This window comes from Syngnathoides biaculeatus, chromosome 13 (assembly GCF_019802595.1).
Source record: "Syngnathoides biaculeatus isolate LvHL_M chromosome 13, ASM1980259v1, whole genome shotgun sequence".
Lineage (NCBI taxonomy): Eukaryota > Metazoa > Chordata > Actinopteri > Syngnathiformes > Syngnathidae > Syngnathoides > Syngnathoides biaculeatus.
The window spans coordinates 14,876,299-14,902,214 of NC_084652.1; the positions used below are offsets into that span (position 1 = coordinate 14,876,299).

The 25,916-nt window shown below is 40.6% G+C and overlaps 1 protein-coding gene across 4 annotated transcripts in view; it reads right to left on the reverse strand.

Annotated features, from left to right (window-relative positions):
* The window catches only part of LOC133510788 (TSC22 domain family protein 2-like), a 37,712-nt gene that overhangs the window by 7,651 nt on the left and 4,145 nt on the right, over positions 1-25,916 (reverse strand). For 3 of the 4 annotated variants that reach the window (XM_061839134.1, XM_061839133.1, XM_061839132.1), the window contains 2 exons: positions 14,817-14,891; positions 249-300 (listed from right to left, as the gene is read on the reverse strand). In XM_061839134.1, coding sequence (XP_061695118.1) covers positions 249-300; positions 14,817-14,891 — 127 coding nt within the window. The remainder of the gene's footprint in view (positions 1-248; positions 301-14,816; positions 14,892-25,916) is intronic. The other variant, XM_061839135.1, reaches the window with a different exon arrangement.

A 25,916-nucleotide genomic window follows, 5' to 3' on the forward strand; every position in this document is an offset into this window, starting at 1 on the left:
ATTTCCCCACCGACCGTAAAAAATCCTGCCGATCTTAACATTTTTACACCACGTAATAAATATGTCGGGCATGGTTCTCTTTGAATGCCAGTGTCACATGCCATCCTGATAAAGGGTCACAATATTTATTTACCTCAACTTCCTATAGCTCATGTCAGATTTCCTATAAATTATTACCACTAATATGTCGCTCTCTGCTGTGGAGTTGAGACCTGCAAAACATTTTTATTGATAAAGCAAGTACTCACCATGGCCTGCTCTATTTTATTATCAATTGCAACAATATTGGTTCCAGAGGCACTGTAACAAAAAAAGAATAAACACAGGTCAGCAGTGATGGACAGTACAAATGACAAAGACAAGTGATGAATGAAACATAATTTTGGAATTTCAACTTCTACAAAGAAACAGTCATTACTCATTTGGGTAAGATCTTACTAGTCAAATTGGGTCAGATACTTAGGTCTCGATTCATACAAATAATGCAAATTCCCATTTCGTGGTGGGAGGCACACCAATCCAACATATCCTGAAATATAAATCCAAAAAGTTTGAAGCAACTTTAAAACTCAACAGCCTTTGAACCCATCAGGTTTGCAGTGTGCAGCCAATCATTACCTGCTGCGTGGGCGACAGGACAGCACTTGGCTTGTCCCCCCTTCGGCCGGGCAGACGGGACAGCATGGAACCTTGTAGGAAAATCTACACGGCATGCTTTTGTCTGCCAGCACTGACCACTTGGTGGGCAGTTGAGAAAAAGAGAGCCACAGTGGCAGAGAGGAGGCATTTAGTGGGTGTAAGTGTGACCGCATTTAGAATAAAGAAACATGAACCCACCAGTGGCGAGAGTGAGTGTGTGAAATCACTCCTTAGTCACTACAGTGGGTATGGATAGTATTCCGAACCCCTTAAATTTTTCATTCCTGGTTATATTTCACCATTTGCTAAAACCATTTAAGATCATTTTTAACCCTCATTGATGTACTTAGCACCACATGTTAACAGAAAAAAATTGAATTATCACACTGCCATACGTATTCAGACCCTTTGCTGTGACACTTCACTCAGTCCATGCTTTCCTGACCTTCCTTGAAATGGTTACACACCTTCACTGAAGTCCAGTTGTGTTTGAATATACTTATTGGACTTCTTTGGGAAATCCACAGGCCCGTCTATATATGACCTTACAGTTCACAGTGCATGTCAGAATAAATGAGAATCATTAAGTCAAAGAAACTGCCTGAAGGTCAAAGGAACTGCTCAGGTGTGTTCCACTAACAAGTGTGTCTGTTCACTATGATGGGTAAATTGCAGAGAACAAATTTCACGTGCCTCCATGCATATTCATGGAAATAAAGGTGATTCTTCTTCATCAGGAAAAAATAGAAGTTAAATGATTTTAGCAAATGGCTGCAAAAAACTGAAAATTTTAAGGTGGTCTGAATACTTCATGCCCACTGGATTCAGTGGATTCGCTGTTTTGTAGTAAATTTTCCCCCAAATATCACCTAAAAAAATAATCTTTGACAAGAGTCTTTTGCCACTTGTCATAATACCCGCCATCAAATAAAAATCCATTTTATTTTGGCAAAATATGAATACTTTAGGCAGCATGATGGGCAACTGGTTAGAGTATGGGTGCTACCAGCGGGCCACATCTGGCACGTTGACCATTTCATTCTGGCCCACATAAGATTGGCACATAATTGCTCGAATCATCCCAAAATAATTACTACATTTATTGTACTTTGCCTAAAATGCCAGGTTGTGCTTTAATGCCCCTTGCTTGCACCAGGCGGAAGGTCCAGTGATACAATGAGTTGACTTTGGCTATTCTGTTTCGACTCTGCTTCAACAGCCAACATCAACCACTAGGAGTGAACGAAAGATAAGTAGCACCAACAGTGAACGCTGAGCAGTGATTCTGCTACTTTAAGACTATACCAGACTATAGTTGCATGGGCATTTATAACATTTCTCAGATAAGCATCACTGTATACTGACTATTGAACAGTTTCCAAACATTTTGTAGATCACAAAATTTGCTGGTATGTGAAGAGTGGAAAGAAAGGGATTGGGCGGTAACGGTTGTTGATTGTTGAATCTACAATGCGGAGTGAAGGTACAATACCATTCAAGTCTAAAATAACGCACATTTTCACTATTGCCACACTTGATTTTTCTTTGTAAAAAGTGTTTTTTTTTGGTTACTTTATTCATTTACACAAATAATAGTTTTACTAGTGTTTTAAACGTGCAATGCATAGTGGGTCATCCCAACATGCGCGGTCATAAATCGGGCATGCAGGTTAATGACTGTCTCACTGAAGGATTTACAATATTACTTACATTGAAAAGTGAGAACTCTCGACCTCTAATGTAGTCCAGGCTGTAAACTGGTTTTACGTGCTCACGGCTGACGTTACCTAAGTGCTTCTCCCTACCTTCAATCACCCACAGCTTTACAAGTTGAAACAGTTGTGCAATCTTGTCACCTTTTCTTGGTTTTCACATCAAAATTACAGTGGTGGGAGCAATGCTGTATGTGTGTGTGTGTGTGTGTGTGTGTGTGTGTGTGTGTACGTTTTCATACATGCATGCACAAACGCACACAAATTAGCCATCCATCCATCCATCTATCTATCCATCTATCTATCAAAAGTCTTTAAAGAAGTGTCCTGGGAATCATGTATTGTTCTGTGTTGTCGTGTCAATCCTGCCCTAGTGTGCTGATTTAACACCAATATCCAAGTTATTCATTCATGTTGATGTAATTGTAACTTGTGTGCTGCACAGTACCAATTAATGGGTACAGTCAACCTAATGCTCTTCTTTTTTTGTGTAGTGGATAGGTGATAGTCACTTGGCAAGTGTTGTTTTGAGAATTGCCACAAAAAAAGACAACACGAGCTTTTGATACACTGGCAAAAAAAGGTCAAAAACAAAACACGGTTCTCATAATAACTAAACCTATGGAATAACAACAACGCATGGTTGTGTTGTTTATTTTTCTTATGCAAGCATGTGCTTGTGACTTGACGCACCTGTCAAATTTTAAACAATGTGGCCCCTGAGCCAAAATGTTTGCCTACCATTGGGTTACAGCATCTGCCTTACAGTTCTGAGGACCGGATTTTAAATCATGCATGTTCTCCCCCGTGCGTGCGTGGGTTTACTTCGGGCACTACGGTTTCCTCCCACATCCCAAAATCATGCATTAATTGGAGAATCTAAATTGCCCGTAGGTGTAATTATGAGTGCAAATTCTTGTGTGTTTGTATGTGCCCTGCAATTGGCTAGTCGCCACTTCTGAGTGTATCCTGCCTCCTGCCCAAAGAGAGCTGGGATTGGCTCCAGCACTCCTGCGACCCTTATTAGGATAAGCAGGTCAGACGGATGGATGGATGAATACTTTAGGGTTTAAATGTCATCAAGTTAAATGTAGATTCTAACTTCACAGAACTTCCTGTTGGTATTCTTATTTCTTAAAATTCCACATGATAAAATGTGTTTTTTTTTTTTCACCATTTGAAATGTCTTGACTGCTGATGAATGAACATTGACTGCCCTCTACTGGTCAAAAATACAATACCATATGGATGTTACTCTTAGTGTGACACAAGTCAACCCAACACTGATATTGGAGTAAACCCCATGTTTTTCCTGCACATAAAATCTGGACGTGACTACCTCAGCCTAATTTCCGGTCACCTACAGCTCCTTACTCTCTGACATCATTTAAACAGATATTTGATAAGTTGTGCACCAAGGTGAGCGTCATTTACTTTTAACTGCAATCTCCATATTACACTGTGACAGAGTATCAGATACACTGCAAATGTGCCAGAGCGATTTAATGGTTTTTTAAACAGGTTTGGGGGAGTGTCTGTAAGCATGCACGTCTGATTTCTTCCCAAAATATCAAGCCAAGATTATTAAAATAGAAAGATAGAAATCACTGTTAACTTACAGTGATTGTAAGCATAATTCCTGTTCCTTTCTTCCTGTTTTTGAGATGACTGCAAAGGTAAACATTTTTTTCTGCACTGTACTGCACTGTTGTGAAAACTTGATCTCAGGACAAATACTGTAAACACAATGTCACTCACGACAGATGCAGACTTCAAAGGTCTACAGATATAGTAGTTTTTTTACTCCCAACCTTAATGAAGCCAAGGCAAAATTTTTATATTAGATAAATCCCACTGGGCACCAACAGACAAAATTCTCACAAAAAAGTGTCCCACTGCATATTTACAAGATTCGCAGATGCAGCTATTCACAATTTTGTTAGAACTTTTTCAGTTATTGTTACTGTTTTAGTGCCAAGTTCATAGCTCTGTTACCTATAAAGTTATTTGTTTCAGCGCTATTTACTGGCATCTTTTTGCCAAAGTTTTGTTAAAGTGAGTTTAGGAGCTTCATGTGGACAGATAGACCTTGCACTACTCCTTCTTTTCCTTTCGGCTTGTCCCGTTATGGGACGCTACAGCGTGTCATCTTTTTCCATCTAAGCCTATCTCGTGCGTCTTCCTCTAACACCCACTGTCCTCATGTCTTACAGTATACAATATTGAAAAAAAAAACTGCCACCATCTTGTGGCACCAATAGAAATTATAAATGCTAATTAGAATCAGAATTGTCACAATTCGTAGCAGAGCTTAGTTGGGATCACAAGCAAATATAGCAGGGGGATATTGTGTACTCAAATTCGTAATAATGATTGGTTTACGAACAAATTTACCTTGTACAAATTCTAGGCCTGTTTAAGATCAGTCATTCTTTCCTATGAATAATGCAGAGGTTAATTGTACATTACATTCTGTCCTCTAGTGACATAGTTGAAGAACGATACAGTACATTACTCGTAATCAATACATGTTCATGTAGGCACCAACAAGGTGAAATTGGATGAATTCCCACAACACACCTGAATGGCAGGTGGTTGGAAATCATTGCTAATAAAAAGGTCTAGATGGCCCGTTTTTGGCGGAATTTTTCTGTAGTTTAGCAGTCTTATCCTAGCACCAGAAATAAAGTCAAGCTTGTGTCAGTATAATTTTGGATTCACACTGCACAAATGTAGATAAAAAAAAAACAGCCCATTACTTTTAAAACACCCAATTATTTCTCCCTTTCAGGACAAGATGTTCTGTTCTTTAATGCCCTCCATTTTATGGGAGTGAGGTCACCATGGCTCTTGATAGACAGGAGTCAAGAGGCTGTGCTTGAGGGGGCTACACAATGTTCACCCATCAACGTGTCATTGGTCCTGTATGACTGACTTAATTGGAGACAACTGACGTGACGTGTGCCAAATCATTGCACAATGAAAAAGGCAACTATGGCGACTGAAACACAGAGTGACTCAATTAACATACAAACAGAAATACACAAACCTGTGTGTGTGTGTGTGTGTGTGTGTGTAGAGAGATAGCAATATAGAGCGAGAGAGCGAGAGAGAGAGAGCGAGAGGAGAGAGAGAGAGAGAGCCCCTCTCCTAAGTGGTTACATAACCATAAACTAGAATTTAATGTATTTCAAATCATCTTCCATCCATCCATTTTCTTTGCCGCTATTCCTCACGAGGGTCTCGGGGAGTTCTGGAGCCTATCCCATCTGTTAACGGGAAAGAGGCGAGGTACACCCTGAACTGGTTGCCAGACAATCGCAGGGCACATAGAGACAAACAGACGCAGTCACAATCAAACCTTGGGGCAATTTAGAGTGTCCAATTAATGTTGTATTTTTTTGGGATGTGGGAGGAAACCGGAGTGCCCGGCGAAAACCCACACAGGCACGGGGAGAACATGCAAATTCCACACAGGCAGGGCCAGGATTGAACCTGGGATCTCAGAACTGTGAGGCCAATGCTTTACCAGCTGAGCCACCGTGCCGCCTTCAAGACATCTTACCTCTGGAATAAAAACTAACATTTTGTAACATATTTGAACAAGAAATATAGCACCCTGTAGTATGGACTGATAAACTAAATAAAGAGAATGTAAAGAATTGTTTCAGCTTTAATTCATTGTGTTGGTTGGCCACCTGGGGACAGTATTATAAATGTATATCGCATGTACACAAATTAAACGGTCAGTCAGAAGTGTTCATTCAACAACCAACTGGTAGCAGTGATGGTTGACTTTTTAAAACTTTCTCCCAACTGCATCTCTGGAGCTCAGCCACAGTGAACAAGAATCTTCCCCCCATCACTCAGTCTGGTGGGACGGCCAAGTTTAGGAAGGGTTCTAGTCATCTCAAATGTCTTATATTTAAGGATTATGAAGGCCACTGTGCTCTTAGGAACCTTTTATGCAGCAGAAATATTTTTGTAACTTTGGCTAAATCTGTGCCTTACCACAATTCTCTCTCTCAGCTCTTCAGGCAGTTCCTTTGACCTCATGATTCTCACATGCTCTAACACGCATTGTGAGCTGTAACATCTTAAACAGACACGTGGCTTTCCTAATGAAGTCCAATAAGAATAATCAAACAATTGGGACTCCAATGAAGGTGTATAACCATCTCAAGGAGATGTGAAATGTAGACAGTACCTGAGTTAAATATACAAGTATCACAGCAAAGGGTCTGAATACATGACTGTGCGGATTCTTTTCTACAAAAATTCCGTTCTTTTTCCAATCAATATGAAGTGCTGTGTATACATGAAGGGGAGGGAGGGGTTAAAATTGTTTTACCAAATGCCTGCAATATAAAATTTGAGTGGGTGCGAATATTTTATGTACCCACTATCATGACAATATGTGGCAACGTTGTGTTCAAATATCCATCCTTTATCAGAGCTGCTTATCTTGACAAGGGCCGCAGCAGTGTTTGAGCCTATCCAAGCTATCCTCAAGTGGGAGGTGGGGTACACCCTGAACTGTTTGCCAGCTAATGGCAGAGAACATAGAAACAATCATTTGCACTCACAATCACACCTACGGGCAATTTACAGTCTCCTATCAATGCATGTTTCTGGGATGCGGGAGGTAACCAGAGTGCCCTGAGAAAACCCACGCAGACACGGGGAGAACATGCAAACTCCACACCCAAGGCCAGGATTTGAACACCAGTCCTCAAAACTGTGACGCAGGCAGTCTAACCAGTAGGCCACCATTCAAATATCCATTACGTAAAAATATTAAAACACTGTGACATCAATAGTAGTTATGTCAGCCCATTTGTGTGGCATTTTGCATTGTCTTAATAGCCTTGAGATTAACTTTGTATGATGTCAAAAATGGATGTGAGGAGATGTGGAGTCAATATTGGATAAGGCTATAACTGACCACCAGAGCAGAAGAATTTAACCTCAGGGAGGCGCTGTAGAGTTACTATGGCTATTTACAATTCTTTTGAAGTTGTTTATTCCTTGTGCCAAAAACATTTTTAACCTTAAGTGACTGATGACATTTAACCACACTCAACATGAACTGACTGACTATTTTTCTTCAACACAGCAACAGCATGGAAACCTCTGACAGGTTAAATGGCTTTCCCCTCAATGTGGGGTTTTAATTTGCCAAATTGTGTGATAAACCCCACATAACACAACAGCTTGGTGAGGTCTAAATCACAGCACATGCAAACAACTGCTGATAGATAGACTTGCTCGAACAATTACCAAAAGGCTTACTTCAAAGGCCCAAAAAGAGCTACGACAGGCCAGAAAATATGCTGAAAGTTTCCTGCTCCTTTAAATGGTTAAGTATTGAAAATTGATTGAAAATAAATTGGGAAACATTGAAAGAACCAAGAATGGTGAGCAAGGTAAAACCATATTGGGACAGCATCTGGAACTGAGAGTAGAACTTCCAGGAATAGCTGGCACGAGGCAAATACTTCTGAAGCAACAGCATGAATGACTTACGTTCTGCAAAGCGAAAGACAGAAAGTCAGAGAGAGCAAGTCAGAGAGAACTTGGCAAGACGGTGTCTCCTGACACACATGATCTTGTTTAAGCCTCCAGACCTCATGTCAAACTAACAAAGAGCTTGTTTGAGTGGCTGACTTTCGAAACAAAACTCGCAGTGTAACTCACTGGGTCGGAGCAGTGTACAAAGTAAACAGTGGCCACGTACCTAAGGTCAAGCACCCGCAAGGGGCTACTGGGATAAGAGACTGCAAATGGGGATCTGAACATTTCCTGCAATTGATTACGCACAAGCAACACATCATCTGTAATCGGCATCATTGGAGATCATTTTCCAAAAGATCTGACAATAAGTATAATCGAAACAACTCGTGGGTATATGGAACAAAACCCGAACAAACATTTGCTGTAACAGCCCTAAAAGTCACGTCTTCCACTAGTGACATTTGTAAATCATTACCGGTCTTTAGTTCCTCATTTAATACCAACAACAAAGTTCTAAGTCCTTTAAAATAAAGATCATATTATATCATACCAAAGACGTAGTTTTACATCTTTTATGATTTTTTGCGCCATAGACGACAGAACGTCCTGAATTTTAAAGGACATAAAAACAGACACTTGATGGCAGAAGTGCATTTGAAGGAAGACCTTTGAGGAAAAGGAAGTGGCCCACCAAATCGACCTGATGGAAAACCAAAAAAAATGAAATATTTGAAACCCCCCAACAAAAACTGGAGATCACAAAAGAAAATGCTGGGTCTGCAGGCGCCAAGGCAAGTATAGCAGAGAGCACAATTTATTGTAGTCCATGTTGTGTGGCCTTGCACAAAGGCACCGGTTTTATCCATCCAAACAAATAAAATTAAAAAAAAATTGTTGTATACACAAACATGCATGCACACACAGTTCCAATGCACAGTTCCGTTCCAAATGTGAAAATTGTAAATTTTTCATGAAGTTCTAGTTGTAAATAAACTTTGATATTTGAGCTGTCAGAATCTTTTCACAAAAAGCTTGGTTTTTTTTCTGTTTTCTTGTTGGGAGAGAGAAATTTGGGTTAAAATTTACCTATATTCTACCGCCAATTACTCCTGAACAGGAAATATGTAGGAAACTCATTTTTATTTTTGGGTTGAAAGATAGAAGTCTAATCTTTCTTTTGGTCTGTACCATGTTTATATAGCCATAGAATACAATATTCTGTGTGCCTGGAAAGATCGGTCAAAAAGGCTGTCATTAAAAAAGTTAATCCTTGTAATGAAATGAAGCAGGCAGGAAATGAAGATAAACTAGAATACAGATATACCAGTCTATTTGACAAAAAAAAAAAAAAAAAAAAAGATTTCTTAAACATTCTTAAGGAGATAGATTGTTGAACTGTAGGATCATTAAAAATCACTTCATGGTCCTGGACCTCCCCCCTGGTGGATAAAAAAAAAGTCCAATAAGGTTGAAGTTTACAGCTAAAAGCCTGTGCCTGAGATGGTACAATTTCAAAGTCAAGGGGAATAAATGTGCTCCTAAAGTCTTGCAAACCCTAATATTTCAACCACTGTAGTGTATCACTCATGCCTTTCTATGCTTCATTTCAGAATGTTTCAAAGGCAAGCATAAAACTGCAGGTATACAAGTGTTTTGTTTTCTTTGACTTGCTTTTTATGCACAAAGGAAAAGGATGAACACTAAAACCCAACCCAAGAAGACTCGCATTCAAGACACTAAGTCTCTGGTCTTTACACACATTGGACCTTGTTCACTTATGTTGAAATACACGTATGTTAATGAATCACAATTCATTCTACATGACAGGTTTGTTCCTGCAGTGTCCTATCGTCATAAATTGCACCCTTACTTCCCTTTAAAAGGGCGACCTTTTGACGCATGTCAGCCAATGTCCTGAGTTTTTTTCCCCCCCAAAAGAGATGACTTACCCAAAACTTATAACTTCCGTAATCGGTCCCAAAAATCCTGATTGTGTAAAGCCTATTAAGCAATTAAACTGCATACTAACAGAAACAACTTGAGGGGTGCCAAAATATTTCTAACAATGTGAACTCAATGGGAAATAATAAAATTCAATCATCCACATGAGTTCTTATATGACCAGGAAGGTTAAAAAAAGTTTGAGCAGCTTGCTTTCTGGGAAGTGAAACTTGATGCAAATGCTAAAAGTGGACTATACTTCACGATTCAAAGCTGGTTCTTGAACTAATCACTCATTGGTGCTGTGGATGCCATCATGTTATTGAAACTACTTTGAACAATGTAGCCAACTTTATATAAAAAAATACACACAAGCTGAAGAAAATACAAGCGCCTGAACTCGTCACCATTTTTCTCAAAACATACTTTGAAAGGTGCTGTTGACCTGAAAATTTCACCAGATGTTGGTAACAAGCCAAGTAATCCATACATGGTAAGAAAGTAGAATAAAGAAGATTAGAAATTAAGTTGTTTGTAATGTCAAATAACAAAGGGGGAAAAGTATTATGGCAAGACCAGCTAGTGTATCAATAATTAAAAACAAATACAGTTCCTTGTCAGTGAAAACAAATATCAGCTGTTATTCTGAATTGATCGCCAACAAAAAGGTCTCAATGCCAAACTGTAAGTCAAAACGAATCTCGTGATGGTAAGACCAGACAGCTGTTTTATGAGCATCGTCAACTAATTGCTGCAAAAAATAATAACATAGCTGTAACCTATGGCATTGTAATTTCACATATATGTGCTTTTGAATGCTTCAGTGAGCACGGTTGGGACCATAATACGCAAGTGGAAAGTTAATCATACTACCATAAATTCAAACAATAATCGTAAGAGTTGTCCAAGAGGCCCTCCTTGAGTTGCCACTATCGTGGTGAAGAGCTATGTGGTGGGGCCCGGATGGGCACAAATCGAAAGAATAAGATGGATCCCCCTCCACACGGCTCAACACATGTGGGAGGGGCCACAGGTGTCAGGTGCAATGTGACCTGGCGGTGGTGGAGGCAGGGGACATTGCCGAGTCGAACCCCGGCTACAAAAGATGGCTCTAGGGACATGTAATATCACCTCTTTGACACGAAAGGAGCCTGAGCTGGTGCGTGACCGAGAATTTCAGACTAGATATAAATCGGGCTCACTTCTACACACGGCTTGAGCTCTGGAACCAGTCCTCTTGAGAAGGGATGGGCTCTTTCACCCTGGAGTTGTCCATGGTGAGAGGCGCAGAGCAGGTGTGTGGGTGTACTTACTGCCCCCTGGCCTCAGTGCCAAAAAGTTGGGGTTCACCCCAGTGAACAAGCGCGTAGCCTCCCTCTGCCTTAAGATGGGGGGATATTTTTTTTTTGTGCATGTGCACCAAATAGCAGTACCCACCCTTTTTGGCGTGCTTGGAGGAGATGGCTCCACTTCATTGCTCATGTGGGCAATGACAGTGAGACCTGGAAGGGGTGATTGGGAGGAACGACCTCGCTAATCAGAACCAGAGTGCTGCTCTGTTATTGAACTTTTGTGCTCATCACGGATTGTTCCATAATGAACACCATGTTCAAGCTTAAAGGTGTCCATACGTGTACTTGGCACCAGGACACCCTAGGTCGCACTTTAATGATTTATTTTGCGGTCATGTCATCAGAGTTGCGGCTGCATGTACTGGACACTTGGGTGAAGAAAGTGGTGAACTGTCAAATTATCACCGCCTAATGGTGGGTTGGCTCTAAAGATGGAGGAAGATCCCTATCCAACCTGGCACGCCCAAATGTATCATGAAGATCTGCTGGAGAAATTTGGCAGAATACCCTGTCACGAGGAATTTCAATTCCCACCCTTGGCAGAACTTCACCCACGTAAAAAGGAGGCAGGGACACAGAGTCCAAGTGGACCATGTTCAACACCCCAGTTGCTGAGTGGTAAGGTGGTCTGTGTCAATCCTGGCAGCAATCCCCGAACCCGCAGTGAGAAATGCCCTCGAGCTGAAGAAAGAGTCGTTTTGAGCCTTTTTGACCTGCGGGACTCCTGAGGCTGCTGATGGGTACCAAGGCGGATATTGTATTGGTTTGTTGTGGTGAAGAAGAGCTACATCGAAAGTCGGCACTCTCGATTTACATTCAGACACTCAGCTATGGTCAAGAGCTGTGGTTCCTGACAGAAACAAAAAGATCCCAGATACAACCGGCCAAAATGTGTTTCCTCCCCAGTGTCTCTGGGCTCTCACCCTTTGAGATAGGGTGAGAAACTCAGTAATCTATGAGAGAATCAGAATAGAACAGCCGCTCCTCCACAATGAGAATATTCCAAATGCAGTGATTCAGGCATCTGACTAAGATGTCTCCTTGACACCTCCCTGGTGAGGTGTTCTGGGCATGTCCCCTGGGAGGAGACCTCAGGGAAGACGCAGGACATGCTGGAGGAACTATGTGTCCTGGATGGCCTGAGAACACTTTGCAATCCCCCTGGAAAACCTGAATGTAGTGGCTTGGGAAAGGGAAGTCTGGATTTCTCTGCTAAAGCTAATCCTTGGAGACCCAACCTTGGATAAGCAGTGGAAAATGGATTGATTGATATAATTTAGTTACAGTTGCCAGCGTAATACACTTCTTCCTTGACAACTTCACCATATCCTATGTGATACAGTAAAATTAAATGTGGCAACTCAAAACACAGCTTTTGGTAAGTACACCAGTTTGCACTATTTCTCTTGCAATGAGTTGGTATGTGTGAGGTTAGGTGTGCGTGTTGCCAAACATGTTTGCAATTGTCTAATTCAACTCGGTTATGCTTTTATTAGTCACTAAACATAAGACAGTGTTATTGTTTTCATGTCAACATTTTTTTACTTGTATGACAATTACATTAATTACAGAATACTACAAAAAAAGGAAACCAGAATATGGATGATTGAGCAATTGTTGGTAGTAACTGGCCATTCATTTATAGCATTCAAGTATTTCACCGGAGACTCCATGCTTTTCTTGTAGCCACAAGTACAGACAAAACTATGAATAAATCTAAGAGTAATTGTAAAACATTCATACTGTTTTGATACGGTTTGACAACAGCCGGGTGGATCTTGAAATTAATTGCCTAGAAATTAAATTTTTGGATTGGCCGTTAGTGTGAAATGAGAAAATATTTCGGCGTTGTTGCTAGTTTATCTGGTTTGGGTTTTGCATCACAAATAGCATTCTTGTTCTTGCGGGAGGAGGAGCTATGCACACTTGGCTGAACTCCAAGACACAAGCAAGTGATTTCCATGATATGAGGTGTGTGAAAAAAGTTCCAGGACTAGCGTCACAAAAGATATATTTCTTTACTAAACTACCAACTACGGGCATGCCGGTGGAGATTGTTGAGCATATCTGCCTCACAGTTCTGAGCATTCGGGTTCAAATCCAGCCTTGCCTGAGTGGAATTTGAATGTTCTTCTGTTGACTGCATGGGTTTTCTCCAGCAATTCCGCTTTCCTCCCACCTCCCACCTCCCAAAAACATGCATGGTAGGTTATTGTAAGCTCGTGAGGACTCTGAAATGTCCACAGGAGTGAATATGAGTGCAAATGGGTGTTTGTTGTGTGTGCTGCAATTGGTTGATGAGCAGTTTAGGTTACAGCACACACCTTGCGTCCGAAAATAGCAGAGATAGACTCTGGCATCCCTGCGACCCTAGTGAGGCTAAGCAGTACGAAAAATTAGTAGATACACTACAATCTAGAGGTTTTCCCCTTCAAATAATTCACTATTAAATTGAACATATAATAAGCCTTCTCTACAATGCATTCACAGACTCCTGAAATAATTCTTTGGGGATCCTCTGCAGCGCTTTATTCATGACCCTATTGATGCTGGGCTCGTCTTCAAAATAAATCTCATTAATGACCTCCTTGAGCTTGGAAAAGTGGGGGGGAATCAGGCTGGGTGAGTGAAAGTTTGCTCCATCACGGCGATGTTCTTCCTGGCCAGGAATGTCAGTTGGTCAGGGCAGGAGCAGATGTGTTTTCATGGTGAACTTGCCGCTATTTATCCAGCCAAAAACTCTCACCGCTTCTGTCCCACTGAAATTCTGGTTGATGACCGACAATGAACAGGAAAACTCACGAGTTGGGGTTTGGAATCTTATAGTCTTGTATGACACCAGTCCTAGAACTTTACTGCCGTATATCATAATAGAATTTTTTCCTTCACCGCAAATTACAAGTGAATGTTCAGATAGCTGTTATGTACATTATTCGTATTAACAGATTATGAATTGTTTACATCTCCATCTGAAAGCATCGAGGAATCAAATACTTTTCCTACTCATATTTTTATGAGTGGCAGCACAGTGGCGCAGCTGTAGAACATTGCCCTCACATTTCTGAGGACCAGGCTTCAAATCCCATTGCCGCCTGTGTGGAGTTTGCATGCTTTCCCCATGGCTGCGTGGATTTTCTCTGGGCACTACAATTTCCTCCCACATCCCAAAAACATGCATTAATGGGAAACTCTAAATTGTCCCTAGGTTTGATTGTAAATGTGAATTTTGTGTCTCCATGTGCCCTGCGATTGGCTGGCAACCACTTCAGGGTGCACCCTGCCTCCTGACCGATGACAGCTGCAATTGGAACTAGCACTCCCGCAACCCTTGTGAGGATAAGCGGCTCAGAAACTGGCTGGATGGATTTCTATGAAGTTAGTTTTTGAAGAACATTTCTAATGAAATTTGAGGGCATTCGATGTTACAACAGCAAAAGTGTCAGAGAAAGTCCAAGAGGAACAAATGTGGGAATATTAAGGAAGACAAAGATGTTGTCCAGAAGTGTACTGGGCAATTCTGTGCTTGCCGCCAGTCTTTTCCAATCTCAACTCATGCATGCGGCCAATTGCAAAGCTTTGAGCGACCAAAAGGACACGCCACACACATTGTTGCACTCTTGCAAGGCCCCGACCAGTCCATTCCAGTATAGTACTGTACCTATCACTGTGGGCCTTTGAGTCCCTTAATCTGGTGCCAGACTGGAAGGCCTGGTAGAAAGCCTTGGAGGGGTTCCTGTGTCAGCCAGATTCAGGAAAGGGGAAAAGAAAAAGAAATAAGGATAGTTGAAACAGGGAAACAAGACTAATGCATCATCGCAAATGAGATTCTTAGCAATGACAATGCAAATGAACTGATTGGCTTATTAAATGATGAATTTGTCTGGAGAAATTTTAATTTAATGAAAAATAGTTGTTGACTGCATACAAAGTTGCACAGAAGTTGACAATACAGACAAAGAAAAGTGCAGCGCCATATATTCTTTCCTTTAAGATGTTCACGTATAGTAAGCTTGGCTGAAGCTCACCTTCCTATTATAATCATATAGAAGTAGTTATGCTCTTGCAGATTGTGACTTGATGATTGTCACGACTAACCTAAAAAAAATGTGTGTTGCAGTATAACTTTATCTTAATGATCAAATGTTAACTTTAATACCTCTACCCACACCGAACAGAAAAAATAAGTGGTGCCTTGAGTCATGAGTGGTGAGTTTTTCGAGATAGGACCATTGATTGGTCAATGTTCTTTGACTTGCCACCAAAAATTTGAAAGATAAGTGCAAACAATATTAACATCCTTCACTGACCACTGTAAGTGTTCCAATCAAGTCCTGTAGGTGGCAGGAAACAGCGCGTTGTTGAAAATTAAACTGATTTTACCTAAAAATATATTTTAAAGCAAAATTTAATGTTTTATGCACAATCCCATTTCATTGTAATCAGTTGTGTCGAGTGATCCAACCACAGTTTCATGTTCATATTCCAAAAGAACTGTCCAATGCGCAGTTATTCCTGATGTTTTGCTATGGGAACACTGTGTCCTATACTAACGGATGCATGATGGAAAAGGGAAAGGAAATCCCCAGACTGTCCCCTAGCCCTCTACCCCTAAACATTTGCACACTTTAAAACTATTTCTCAAACCACAATGGGCAAAAAAAGCGTAACTAAGCAAACAGTGAGCAAGTAGGCAGCTCAGATTATACACACAACAATGAGAACTTGATTTACAGCATGTGTGTAAGCATCAATACGAGTCTCTCTCTCTCTCTCTCTAGAGAGAGAGAGAGAAGAGAGAGAGAGAGAGGAGAGAGAGAGAGAGAGAGCGAGAGAGAGAGAAGAGAGAGAGAGAGAGAGAGAGAGAGAGAGCAGAGAGAGAGAGAGAGAGAGAGAGGAGAGCGAGAGAGAGAGAGAGAGAGAGAAGAGAGAGAGAGAGAGAGAGAGAGAGAGAGAGAGCTGAGAGATCTCAGAGCTCTTCTCAGAGAGATCTCTCTCTTCTAGAGCTCTCTCTATCTCTCTCTCTCTCTCTCTCTCTATCTCTCTCGCTCTCTCTCTCTCTCTATCTCTCTCTCTCTCTCTCTCTCTCTCTCTCTCCCCCCCCCATTACCTCATGACCAAATACTCTCACAAACCTCTCCCTATGCCTTGCACACTTTTTTTTGATGAACAACAGTATTAAAGAGCATGCAAGCCCACGCCACTCCAGAGACAAACTCTCCCTTCACAGCTAAAATCTCAGAGCTCAGTGAAAGCCAGGAACGGTCTGAAATGATCAAGGTCAGATAACTTGGAATGAGGTCATCGTTCCTTGCTTTCAAGTAACAAACAATATAAAATCAAGGGGTGGGAGGGTATCCAGTCAGCAAACATACGTCGCACCATTAAAAGTTCCATCAAAATTAAAACATTTTGACTTCATTTCTGACTGGACAATTACCTGCTCAAGACTCCTAAAATGCATTTAACTATAGGTAGACTTGATACATATTATTCAGTACACTTTTGTCCTCCATGAAATATGGTTTCTTTTCTACTCAAGATTTTATTAACTGTCTAGAAATCAGAAGAAAAAATAGAAAGGCTATTTTCAACTTAAGTATGTTGTGTATTTTTTACATTGCAATATATATAGCAGGTTAAAAAAAATGTAAACTTTTTTTTCCGCAATATCTGGCCATTATAAGTGTGCTCTTATCTATGCACTAATTTCATACAGTAAACATGGCAATGCAATTGCACAGGGTGATTTTTCAAGATTTAATTGGGATTAATATTTAGGATTTTCATAATCATAATGAAAAAAATTAAGAAAAGATTCATGTGCAGCATCTTAAGCTTGACTGAAAATTTAAACGAAGAACAAATATGACAGACTGTATAATTATACATCGTTTTAGAAATCTACATCTATGCTAACAGTCAACGGAAATCCCAAGGTTGCTAGTTAACGAGCTTGAGATCATGGGAGGGATTCACCTTCAAGTAAATATTCACACAAACACCGTAGTAACATGCAGATGGATAATAAGACAATACTCAGAATAATATATTCTCTCAAATCCATGAAGGTGTAAATGTTTTATTGCGACTTTGTCCTTCTATGCTCTTTTTTTTTTTTTTTTAAGTTTAGTTTAGTGTAAATGTGCAGCTCATTCATGCATCGCACTACACTGCCTCTAAGAAGCAAATTTAAGTATACCAAGAACAGCATAGACAGTCGAACCTCACAGTTCAAACTACTGGGGGGTTGTACAAGTTGGTCTTCGACTTTGACTCTAAATTGGCCCGAGGTGTTATCATAAGTGCAACTGTTGTCTGTCTCCGTGAGCCCTCCGATTTCCTGGCAACCAGTTCAGGGTGTACCCTGCCTTCTGCTCGGTGACAGCTTGAATTGGCACTCCTGCGACCCTCGTGAGAATAAGCGGCTCAGAAAATGGATGAATGGATATATAATGGTACCTCTACTTATGAATGTCTCTAGTAATGAAAAATTCAGGTTACAAAAGGGAAAAAAAATGGGTGCAGGATTTACATCCCCCAAATTCCACCGAACGTAAACATCCTGTATCTTGGTTTGTGTGGCGCAATAAGAGGTGCTTTCTCGTTGGCTACCACACTAGCATCTTCCTGGCATCCCATTGGCTAGGAAGGAGGTCAATCTTGACCCATGATGCTTTTTGATTCCCTTGGACACTCAACTGTCACTGAATCACACTAGCGCTTTCACAAGCTAGCGCACATTGGAAAAATACAACTTTTTTGTTTGTGTTTTTTTAATGAGTCACCAGAGGCCCCAAGAAACTTTTGTGGAATTAAGTTGTGTGGGTGCGTACGTTCGTCCGTATGTTTTCTCTCAAATGTCAAAGTTTGCCTCCTCTCCGTCCTTTTGCTTATCACTGACCCTTTTCTTTGCATAGTCTCCGAATGCCAAAGGTAAATGGAGATAATTTTTTTATTATTCTTTACACTATTACATTATTTATTATTATTTTTGGCAGGGGTTTTGGGGGGGGTACAGGGGACTTCGAATGGATTATGTTATTTACATGTAAAATGCGTTTGTATTTACAAAAAATTCACATTACGAAACGACTTCGAGAACAGATTAATTCCATATGTAGAGGTATGTTGGACATGATTTGTTCGAATGTCCTAACCAACGCAGTTCAAGCACCACCAATTTTCAATGAGTTACTTGTCTTGCAAAATTCAACTTGACTAAACAGTATTAGTTATTTACCGGTTACATTTTTTTTTGAAGGCAAAAAATTGTGCCTAAATTTTATGCCAGCACAGCAAAGACAAAAAGTGGCGTGCACCATTGCCAAAAGTTAAGTCTACATCGCAGTGCTTGTCCTCACAGGTGAGCTGTAGGTTATGCCAGCTGACTTGGTTTAGTGGTGAGGTCTACCATGGACAGCCAATCACGGGCCTTTTTTTTTTTTTCCGTTAACCTAACATGCATGTTTTGGGGATGTGGGAGGAAACCAGAGAGCATTATGGACAGATTCAAACCCAGGAATTGTGTGGCAGACATACTAACCAGTCCACCACCATTCTGCGCTCACCAAACTCATCTACCAAATTTTCCGGACTATAAGTCACGTTTTTTGTTTTTTTTTCCCCCCATAGTTTGACCAGGGGTGAGTGGACATGAGTGCTTGAACAACATGCTGCCGACAGAGGCTTGTCAACAGCGCAGTTGCGTCTCCAAGCCCAAGTATATGCCAAGGAGAAAGCATTTAATGGTTGGTGCAACTTGTACTCCGGAGCGATTTATAGTCCGGAAAATACGGTAATGAAAACACTGGAATGACTTGTCCAGTTTCATATCTGAATCACAATGTCTACAATGACCAATTCCTGCATCTTCATCCTACCCAAACACAAATTGTTTGTACACATTTTTTTGCAAAAACTGAAGCAAACCCCAGAGTACTTAACAAAGCTGCATTGTTCTTTTACACCTTCGGTTGCTGAACCCATCTGGGAAACATTAAAGAGTGAATCATATTCCAAGTATGTGAGCAGAATCTTGGTTCTCATGCCTTCGGTATCTCTGCTGTTTAGTCTGCAGGACAGCAGTGGCAAGGTGAAGGAGAAATTTTATCTACGCTTGTTCAACTGTTTATAGCAATCGAAAGTATGCATGGGTTTTGGTACTTACAAAAGTAGATACAGCAGAGTGTGGAGGAGTGACTTAAAGTATAGCTCAATGGCTGCTTAAGTAGTGCACAACAAGTTTCCCCTCAGCAACTTCCTCCACCCATTTGGAGGATAACAGTTGTCGCTGAAATGGAAAATCATTGAGCACCTCATTTACACATCAACAACTGTCACAGCCTGTATGTCAAGTGCCGGTCTGCAGGTACAAAGTCCCAGTGACACCAACACCATTATTGTCAGGGTGTTCAAAACCTTACATGTTAGATACAGTATAGTACATATATTTTGGAATTTCAGAGGGCACTAAAAGTTAATGTAAAGAAAATGTATACATGAAGTCCAGTCTGTCAGCACACCCCACTGACAGAGCTCTTATCAGCAAAATGATAGCATAGTGGAAAGAGTGCTGCTTCATGTCCATGTCAGATAGGGCTTTGCTGAGGTAAGAGACCCCGGCTCTTATCAGTGACGGAGCTGGGTCTTCTCAGAGAAACAAACAATTCCAGAAGAAAAAAAATCTATCAGAACTGTCATCTAAACAACAAACTGCATGCCTATAGAATAATAATGGCACTTACATAGTGCACTTGTTTTTTGGTGAGCCCTGCTCAGGGTAGGGCGCAGGGACAACAGCACTGCAGAAGCTCACCCATATTTGGGGCTGGTTATGAAGTGACAGCACAGGATGCACCACGGTGCCTTTTCCTGCTAGTTTGGACGTAAATCAGGTTGCAGCCTGATAATAGATGAGCACCAGGAGGATATTGATTTATCACATTGTAATGGCACTGCAGGATCTGGGGAGTTCAGGCTTTTCCATAAGCTAGAGCTCCATGAAGACTGCTTTAAGGTGTACATAAGGCTTAGCAAGGAGCAGTTTCATTTTTACCACATCACCCGAAGTCATTGGGTTTGTGTCACAAAGCTCAGGACACTGCATTGATTACTGATTCCTCAATTTCATAGTACAGTATCTATTTTGATTCAAAAATAACTTGCCTAAAATTTCTCCAACAGGAACGTCGAAATGTCATCAAAGTGCATCTTCCACACCAATGGGTTTGTTGATGGTGCACAGTGATGTGCTAGGTTCAGTGTGAAAGTGTCTTTACCCTTGGCATGAGTCTTAAAAGTCTTACGTCATCAGCAATCCATTTTCTTAACATGAAGCAACTACCTGCCAAGTAACTGCAGTGAAGGTTATTTGTAGATGTATGGCATTGCGTCCAAAGAAATTGTGACGAAGAAAAGAAGCAAACAAGGTTAAGCACTCAAAAAGTTAAAAAAAAAAAAAAAAAACTCTCCACGACACAGTGGAAGACAAAAAGAAAAACGGTGTGACGTGGCCTGGATACAGGACATCCATTGGCATAGGTGACAAAGGCAGTCCCCCAGGGCAGTGATTCCCAACTAGTGTGGGAAGGCACATTAGTGTGCCATGAGACCCAAAATATTATCTATTTACAAAAAATTTCGTATCTTTGCTCATCTATCTATGGCAGCAGCATATAAAGACAGAACCCATAAACGCTCTTCTATTAGATGGCAGAAAGTGTATAAATGACTTGCGTATCCACTTTTTGTGGCATTTTTGTGTTGGTGTGCCAGGAGAGTATTCAAATGTAAGATATGTACCTTTGCTCCATAAACGTTGGGAATCACCCACTTAGGGCACCATCTGCTTAAATAAAACCATAAGCGGTACACAAAATGGATGGATAAATTAATTTGTGACACCCACTGGCACGCCTTTTATGTTTATGTCTTAAAAATAAATAAAATTACAAAATAAACTAAAGTACCGTACTTTCACAACTATAAGATCCTCTTAGTAAGTTTCTTTCAGCTTGTCCCGTTAGGGGTCGCCGGGGAACCTTATAATGCGGAGTGCCTTATATGGCACCCCCCCCCCCAAAAAAATGGCACCAATGAAGAGACACGCTTATGAAGTGTTAAACTGCAAGATATCAGCTCTGCAGAACAACATGGCAATTAAGCAACCACGAGAGAATTCAAGATCAATGAATCAATGGTGCTAAAGTGGAGGAAGCAGGAAAACGAGCTTCGCCAAGTCAAGAACATGAAGCGGAGTTTCCGCGGAAACAACGCAAGGTGGCCAGTGTTGGAATGATTAAAAGAACAAAGAACAAACAACCAGTGTGAAAAAACAAGTGCAGCAAATAAACTCGGAGCTTGCCATCAGAAAAGTAAAACGTTCCAAATCTACAACAAAGAAACGTTAAATATGGATGTTCTATGAGACTGTAGTACTAAACCCTGTGAAGGAAGGACAGTACAAAGACAGGAGAAGAAGCATGCAAGACAAAGATCATGAACTTGGCTATACAACTGAAATGTGGTGGGACTGACTAATTATACAAGTCTAGAACAAGAAGACAAGCACTTTGCGTATACATGAGTTATTTGTTGTAATAAGGGAGTAGTCCCACACCGGTGTGAAAGAATTCCAGGAGAGTGTGCCTACGGACACATGCAAGTGAATTCACACCATTGTGCATTCAAAAAGACTGACAGAAATGTCCTATAGTTGCTATGTCCGTAACACGGAGGCAAAGGACCACACCCAATCAATTGAGGACAGACCCGGACCAGTCACAATATTTTTTGAGTAAAGAACAGGTTTTGCCTAACTAGCTTGAAATCACATAAGCATTAGCTTAACATGCTGATGTCAGTTGAGCAGACTTCTTTTACCCGCCGGACATGTTCTCTGAGACCTAAAAATATTTCGGCTGAAATTTCAGGGATTCTTGAAGTGCTAGTTCCTAACCCAACCCCTACGGTTGTTTCTGCTGTTCATGCTGTAATTTAGTGACCAATTTTAGGCAAGTAATTACTTGGGTATGTGTAACGATTACTCTCTTTTTATTAGTAATTCATAATCATTGCTAGACAATTTTATGTTAAGTTAGGGTTAGAAGTAAGCAAAATCTGAATTATTTAATGTTAAGTCAAAACAGTGACCTTATTTGCTGTGGAGAAAATTGGGGAAGGACAAAGTAAATCTAATGCCAAAATATGACAAATTCCAAAGTTGTGTAATAATATTACACAACATTCATTTATACAATGTTCTCAAAATCCCAAATATAATTAAAATGCAGATTCCAATGGACTCAGTCCAGATGAAAATGCTCCATCACTGACTATCTCTTTCGTGGGAAAGGTTGACAATAACTTGACGACTAACATTTAACATGTTGAAAACAGACAACATAGTCAAAAGTCAAGAAATGCCCAATTGATATGAATACAAATGCCCAAAGATAGGTGGGATAGGCTCCAGCACTCCCGCAACCCTTATAAGTATAAGTGGCTTGGAAAATGGATGGATGATAATACCAAATACTCCATCTTGGGCTGATTGGTATACTGCTCGCTCTCTGTTGGGATAGGGGAAAATTTACTGATGTCACCCAAGAGAACTCTGGAAACATCAACACAACTAAAACTGCCCAGAACACTGGGAAGAAGAAAAAAGGGGAGGAATGGAAGAACGTCAGGTCAAGTTGTAACTTTTGGTTTGTCCTATTAGCTGTCGTAACAACCATTACTTGCACTTACTTATTTTTTTATTTTAAAATGTCTCGCATGTTGTCTTCTAAGTTAAAGAATTTCTTTTTTTTTTTTAATATTGGAATTTGAGTTTTTTGAAAGGCTATTTACCATACTTTCAGGATGACAGAGCACACTGATTAAGGAGCCAAGCCCACTCTACATAGCCTTTTTGTTTTTTTCCCCCCATACACTAGCCGTGCCAGACCATGCGTCAAAGATATATATGTACAAGTACGTTGTGAAATTAGATATTCATACAGGAGGACTATTTAAAAACCTTGTTTCCAAACAGTGACTGTAATACAACAGTAAAACAGCTCAAACAGAAAAGTCTGTTTTTATTCCTCCTCCTCCTGTTCACTCAAATCACAAGTCGTCTTCAGAATTGGAGTTGAAAAGCCTCTGTAAGTCTCGGACACACACCATTTCACTTTCTCCGTCGCTCTCAATGTCATTTTCATCTCGAGTTACCGCTGATATACCTATTTAGTACTGCAAGAAAATGGTTTGGCATGAATCATTTACTCTTGCGCCCATCAAAATGTTTGGGTATAGAATCGAACCAATTCTTCATCAAGGGGTTAACACCCATTTCCATAATCTAGAACAAGGTGAAGTGGCGCAGAGGATTTTATTTTCTTAGCAGTTTTAAACTTGTTTGGAGGGAGACATAATATATTCATATGTCCATCGTGTATGATGTGGAATTGGAGCACCATCACTACTACTACTACTACCACTACAATTCTTTCAGGCAGTCGTGTGAGAATATTTACCTAAGGGGAATTTCATGAGGGGCAACACGGTGTAACACCTGTAGAGCATTGGCCTCAAAGTTCTGAGGATGGGGTTCAAATCCCACCGCCCCCTGTGTGGAGTTTGCATGTTCTCCCTTGTGCCTGCATAGACTTTCTCCAGGCACTCCAGTTTCCTCCTACATCCCTAAAAACATGCATTAATTGGAGACTCTAAATTGACCCTAGTTCTGTGAATGCAACTGTTGTCTGTCTCAATGTGGCCTATGATTGGCCAGCAACCAGTTCAGGGTGTACCCGCCCTCCTGCCCAGTGAGAGTTGGGATTGGCTCCAGGGCTCCAATGACCCTTGTGAGGATAAGCAACTGAGAAATTTGATCAATGGATGGAGGAATTTCATGAGGACTGAATAAAAAAAGTCCACATACAAAGGATTAGGAAAGATGTGCAGATGTGTTGATGTTCTCAGTTTGTTTTTTAGTGGGCAATATATCAAATTTTTGTGTCATCTCTGGAAATAATTCATTTTGGTTGCAACTAGGCCATTTTATATGGGTTAGGGTTATATGTGGTACCTATACTTACAAAATTAATCCGTTCAAAAGTCGTTTCATCACATGAATTTTTTGTAAGTAGAAACACATTTTATATGCCAAAAATAAGTATTCAAAGTACATAATGTAAGGAACGATAAAAATTATGTTCATTTACAAGTGGCGTTGGGCGACTAGATGAAGAGAAGACCGAGTGGCAAGCAAAAGGCATCATGAGGGACAGAGGAGGCAGCAAACGTTTGACAGCCGAAAGAAAACATACGTACGAATGTACGAACGCACACAATTCCACGAAGGTTTCTTGGGGCGCATGGTGAAGAAAGATGAAAAACTTGCAAAAAAAAAAAAAAAAAGAAAAATGAAAAAACTCGGGAAAAAGTTGTACTTTTCCAATGTGTGCTAAATTGTGACAGCGCGTGACATCGCTAGCGTGATTCGGTGAGAGTTGAAAGTCCAAGGGAAACGAAAAGCCTCATGGGTAAAGAGTGATGTCCCTCCTAGCCAATGGGAAGCCAGGAAGATGATCTGATGATAGCCAATGTGAGGGCAGGTCTATCGCGCCGCACAAACCAAGATACAGGATGTTTACGTTCAGTGGAATTTGGGGGATGTGAATCCAGCACCTATATTTTCCTTTCGTATCCTGAATTTTCCTTCATAACTGGACATAATATTTTTCCGACTAGGAATTTCCTCACCTGAATTTTTCATGACTAGAGATGTTCGTAAGTAAAGGTACCACTATATATCCATCCATCCATTTTCACGGGAGTGCTGGAGCCAATCCCAGCTGGCAGAATGCAGGGTACACCCTGAAGTGGTCTCACTCATGTTTTTGGGATGTAGGAGGAAACCAGAGTCTCCAGAGAAAACCCATGCAGGTACGGGGAGAACATGCAAACTCCACACATATATATTGATACAAGGTAACTGGTGCATGTGTCTGTGACAATCATGTTTACATCTATTTTAGCAATCACACAGTGATACTGGCGGTGAGCCCCATAATCAATGAGAAATTTTAATCAGAATTTCTAAATTCATCTTTTCTGGAGGGTGACAACCGACGTTCCTTCTAATTTTTTGTGTCTGAGGAAACACACTAAGCCCCTCAGCGCTCCCTTTGACCAGTGAGCAACATCAGATGTTTAAAATACAGAATTAGCTTTTGGTATTGCATTGTCTGTGCTTTCATCCTTGAGGAGACTCTGCCAAGGTGAAATTTTAACATTACACACCATCACATCCTGCACTTTCTACTTTGGCTTCACAACACATTTTTCAGACCAGACTTTTCTCACTCGAAAAAGAGAAAACCTCATCAAGTTTTACCATTTTTTTCTTGTATTATTCACATACTCCGACAGTCGCTGTTATAGAGAGTTCAGTGTGTTGCCAAAGTGTTCAATAAAAAGCCGCTGACCCAGTGGTGACTCCTTTTCCTTTTCCTTTTTTACAGTACATATGTGAATTGTGCCATTGCATATTGCAACTAGTCATCCCTCACTCGTTGAATCTCTTTGCAAAATGGCACCAATTGAATAGTTGTATGTTGTACTTTCAATTCAGGTTGGATTTTTTTTTTTCCTTTTTGTGCGCAACCCAGAATATCTGTCAGCAGAAACCACATGATCAGTGCACAAGTGAGCACGTGCAAAGCTTAAAGGGAACAATGGTGACAACTGAGGCAATTCCATCAACATA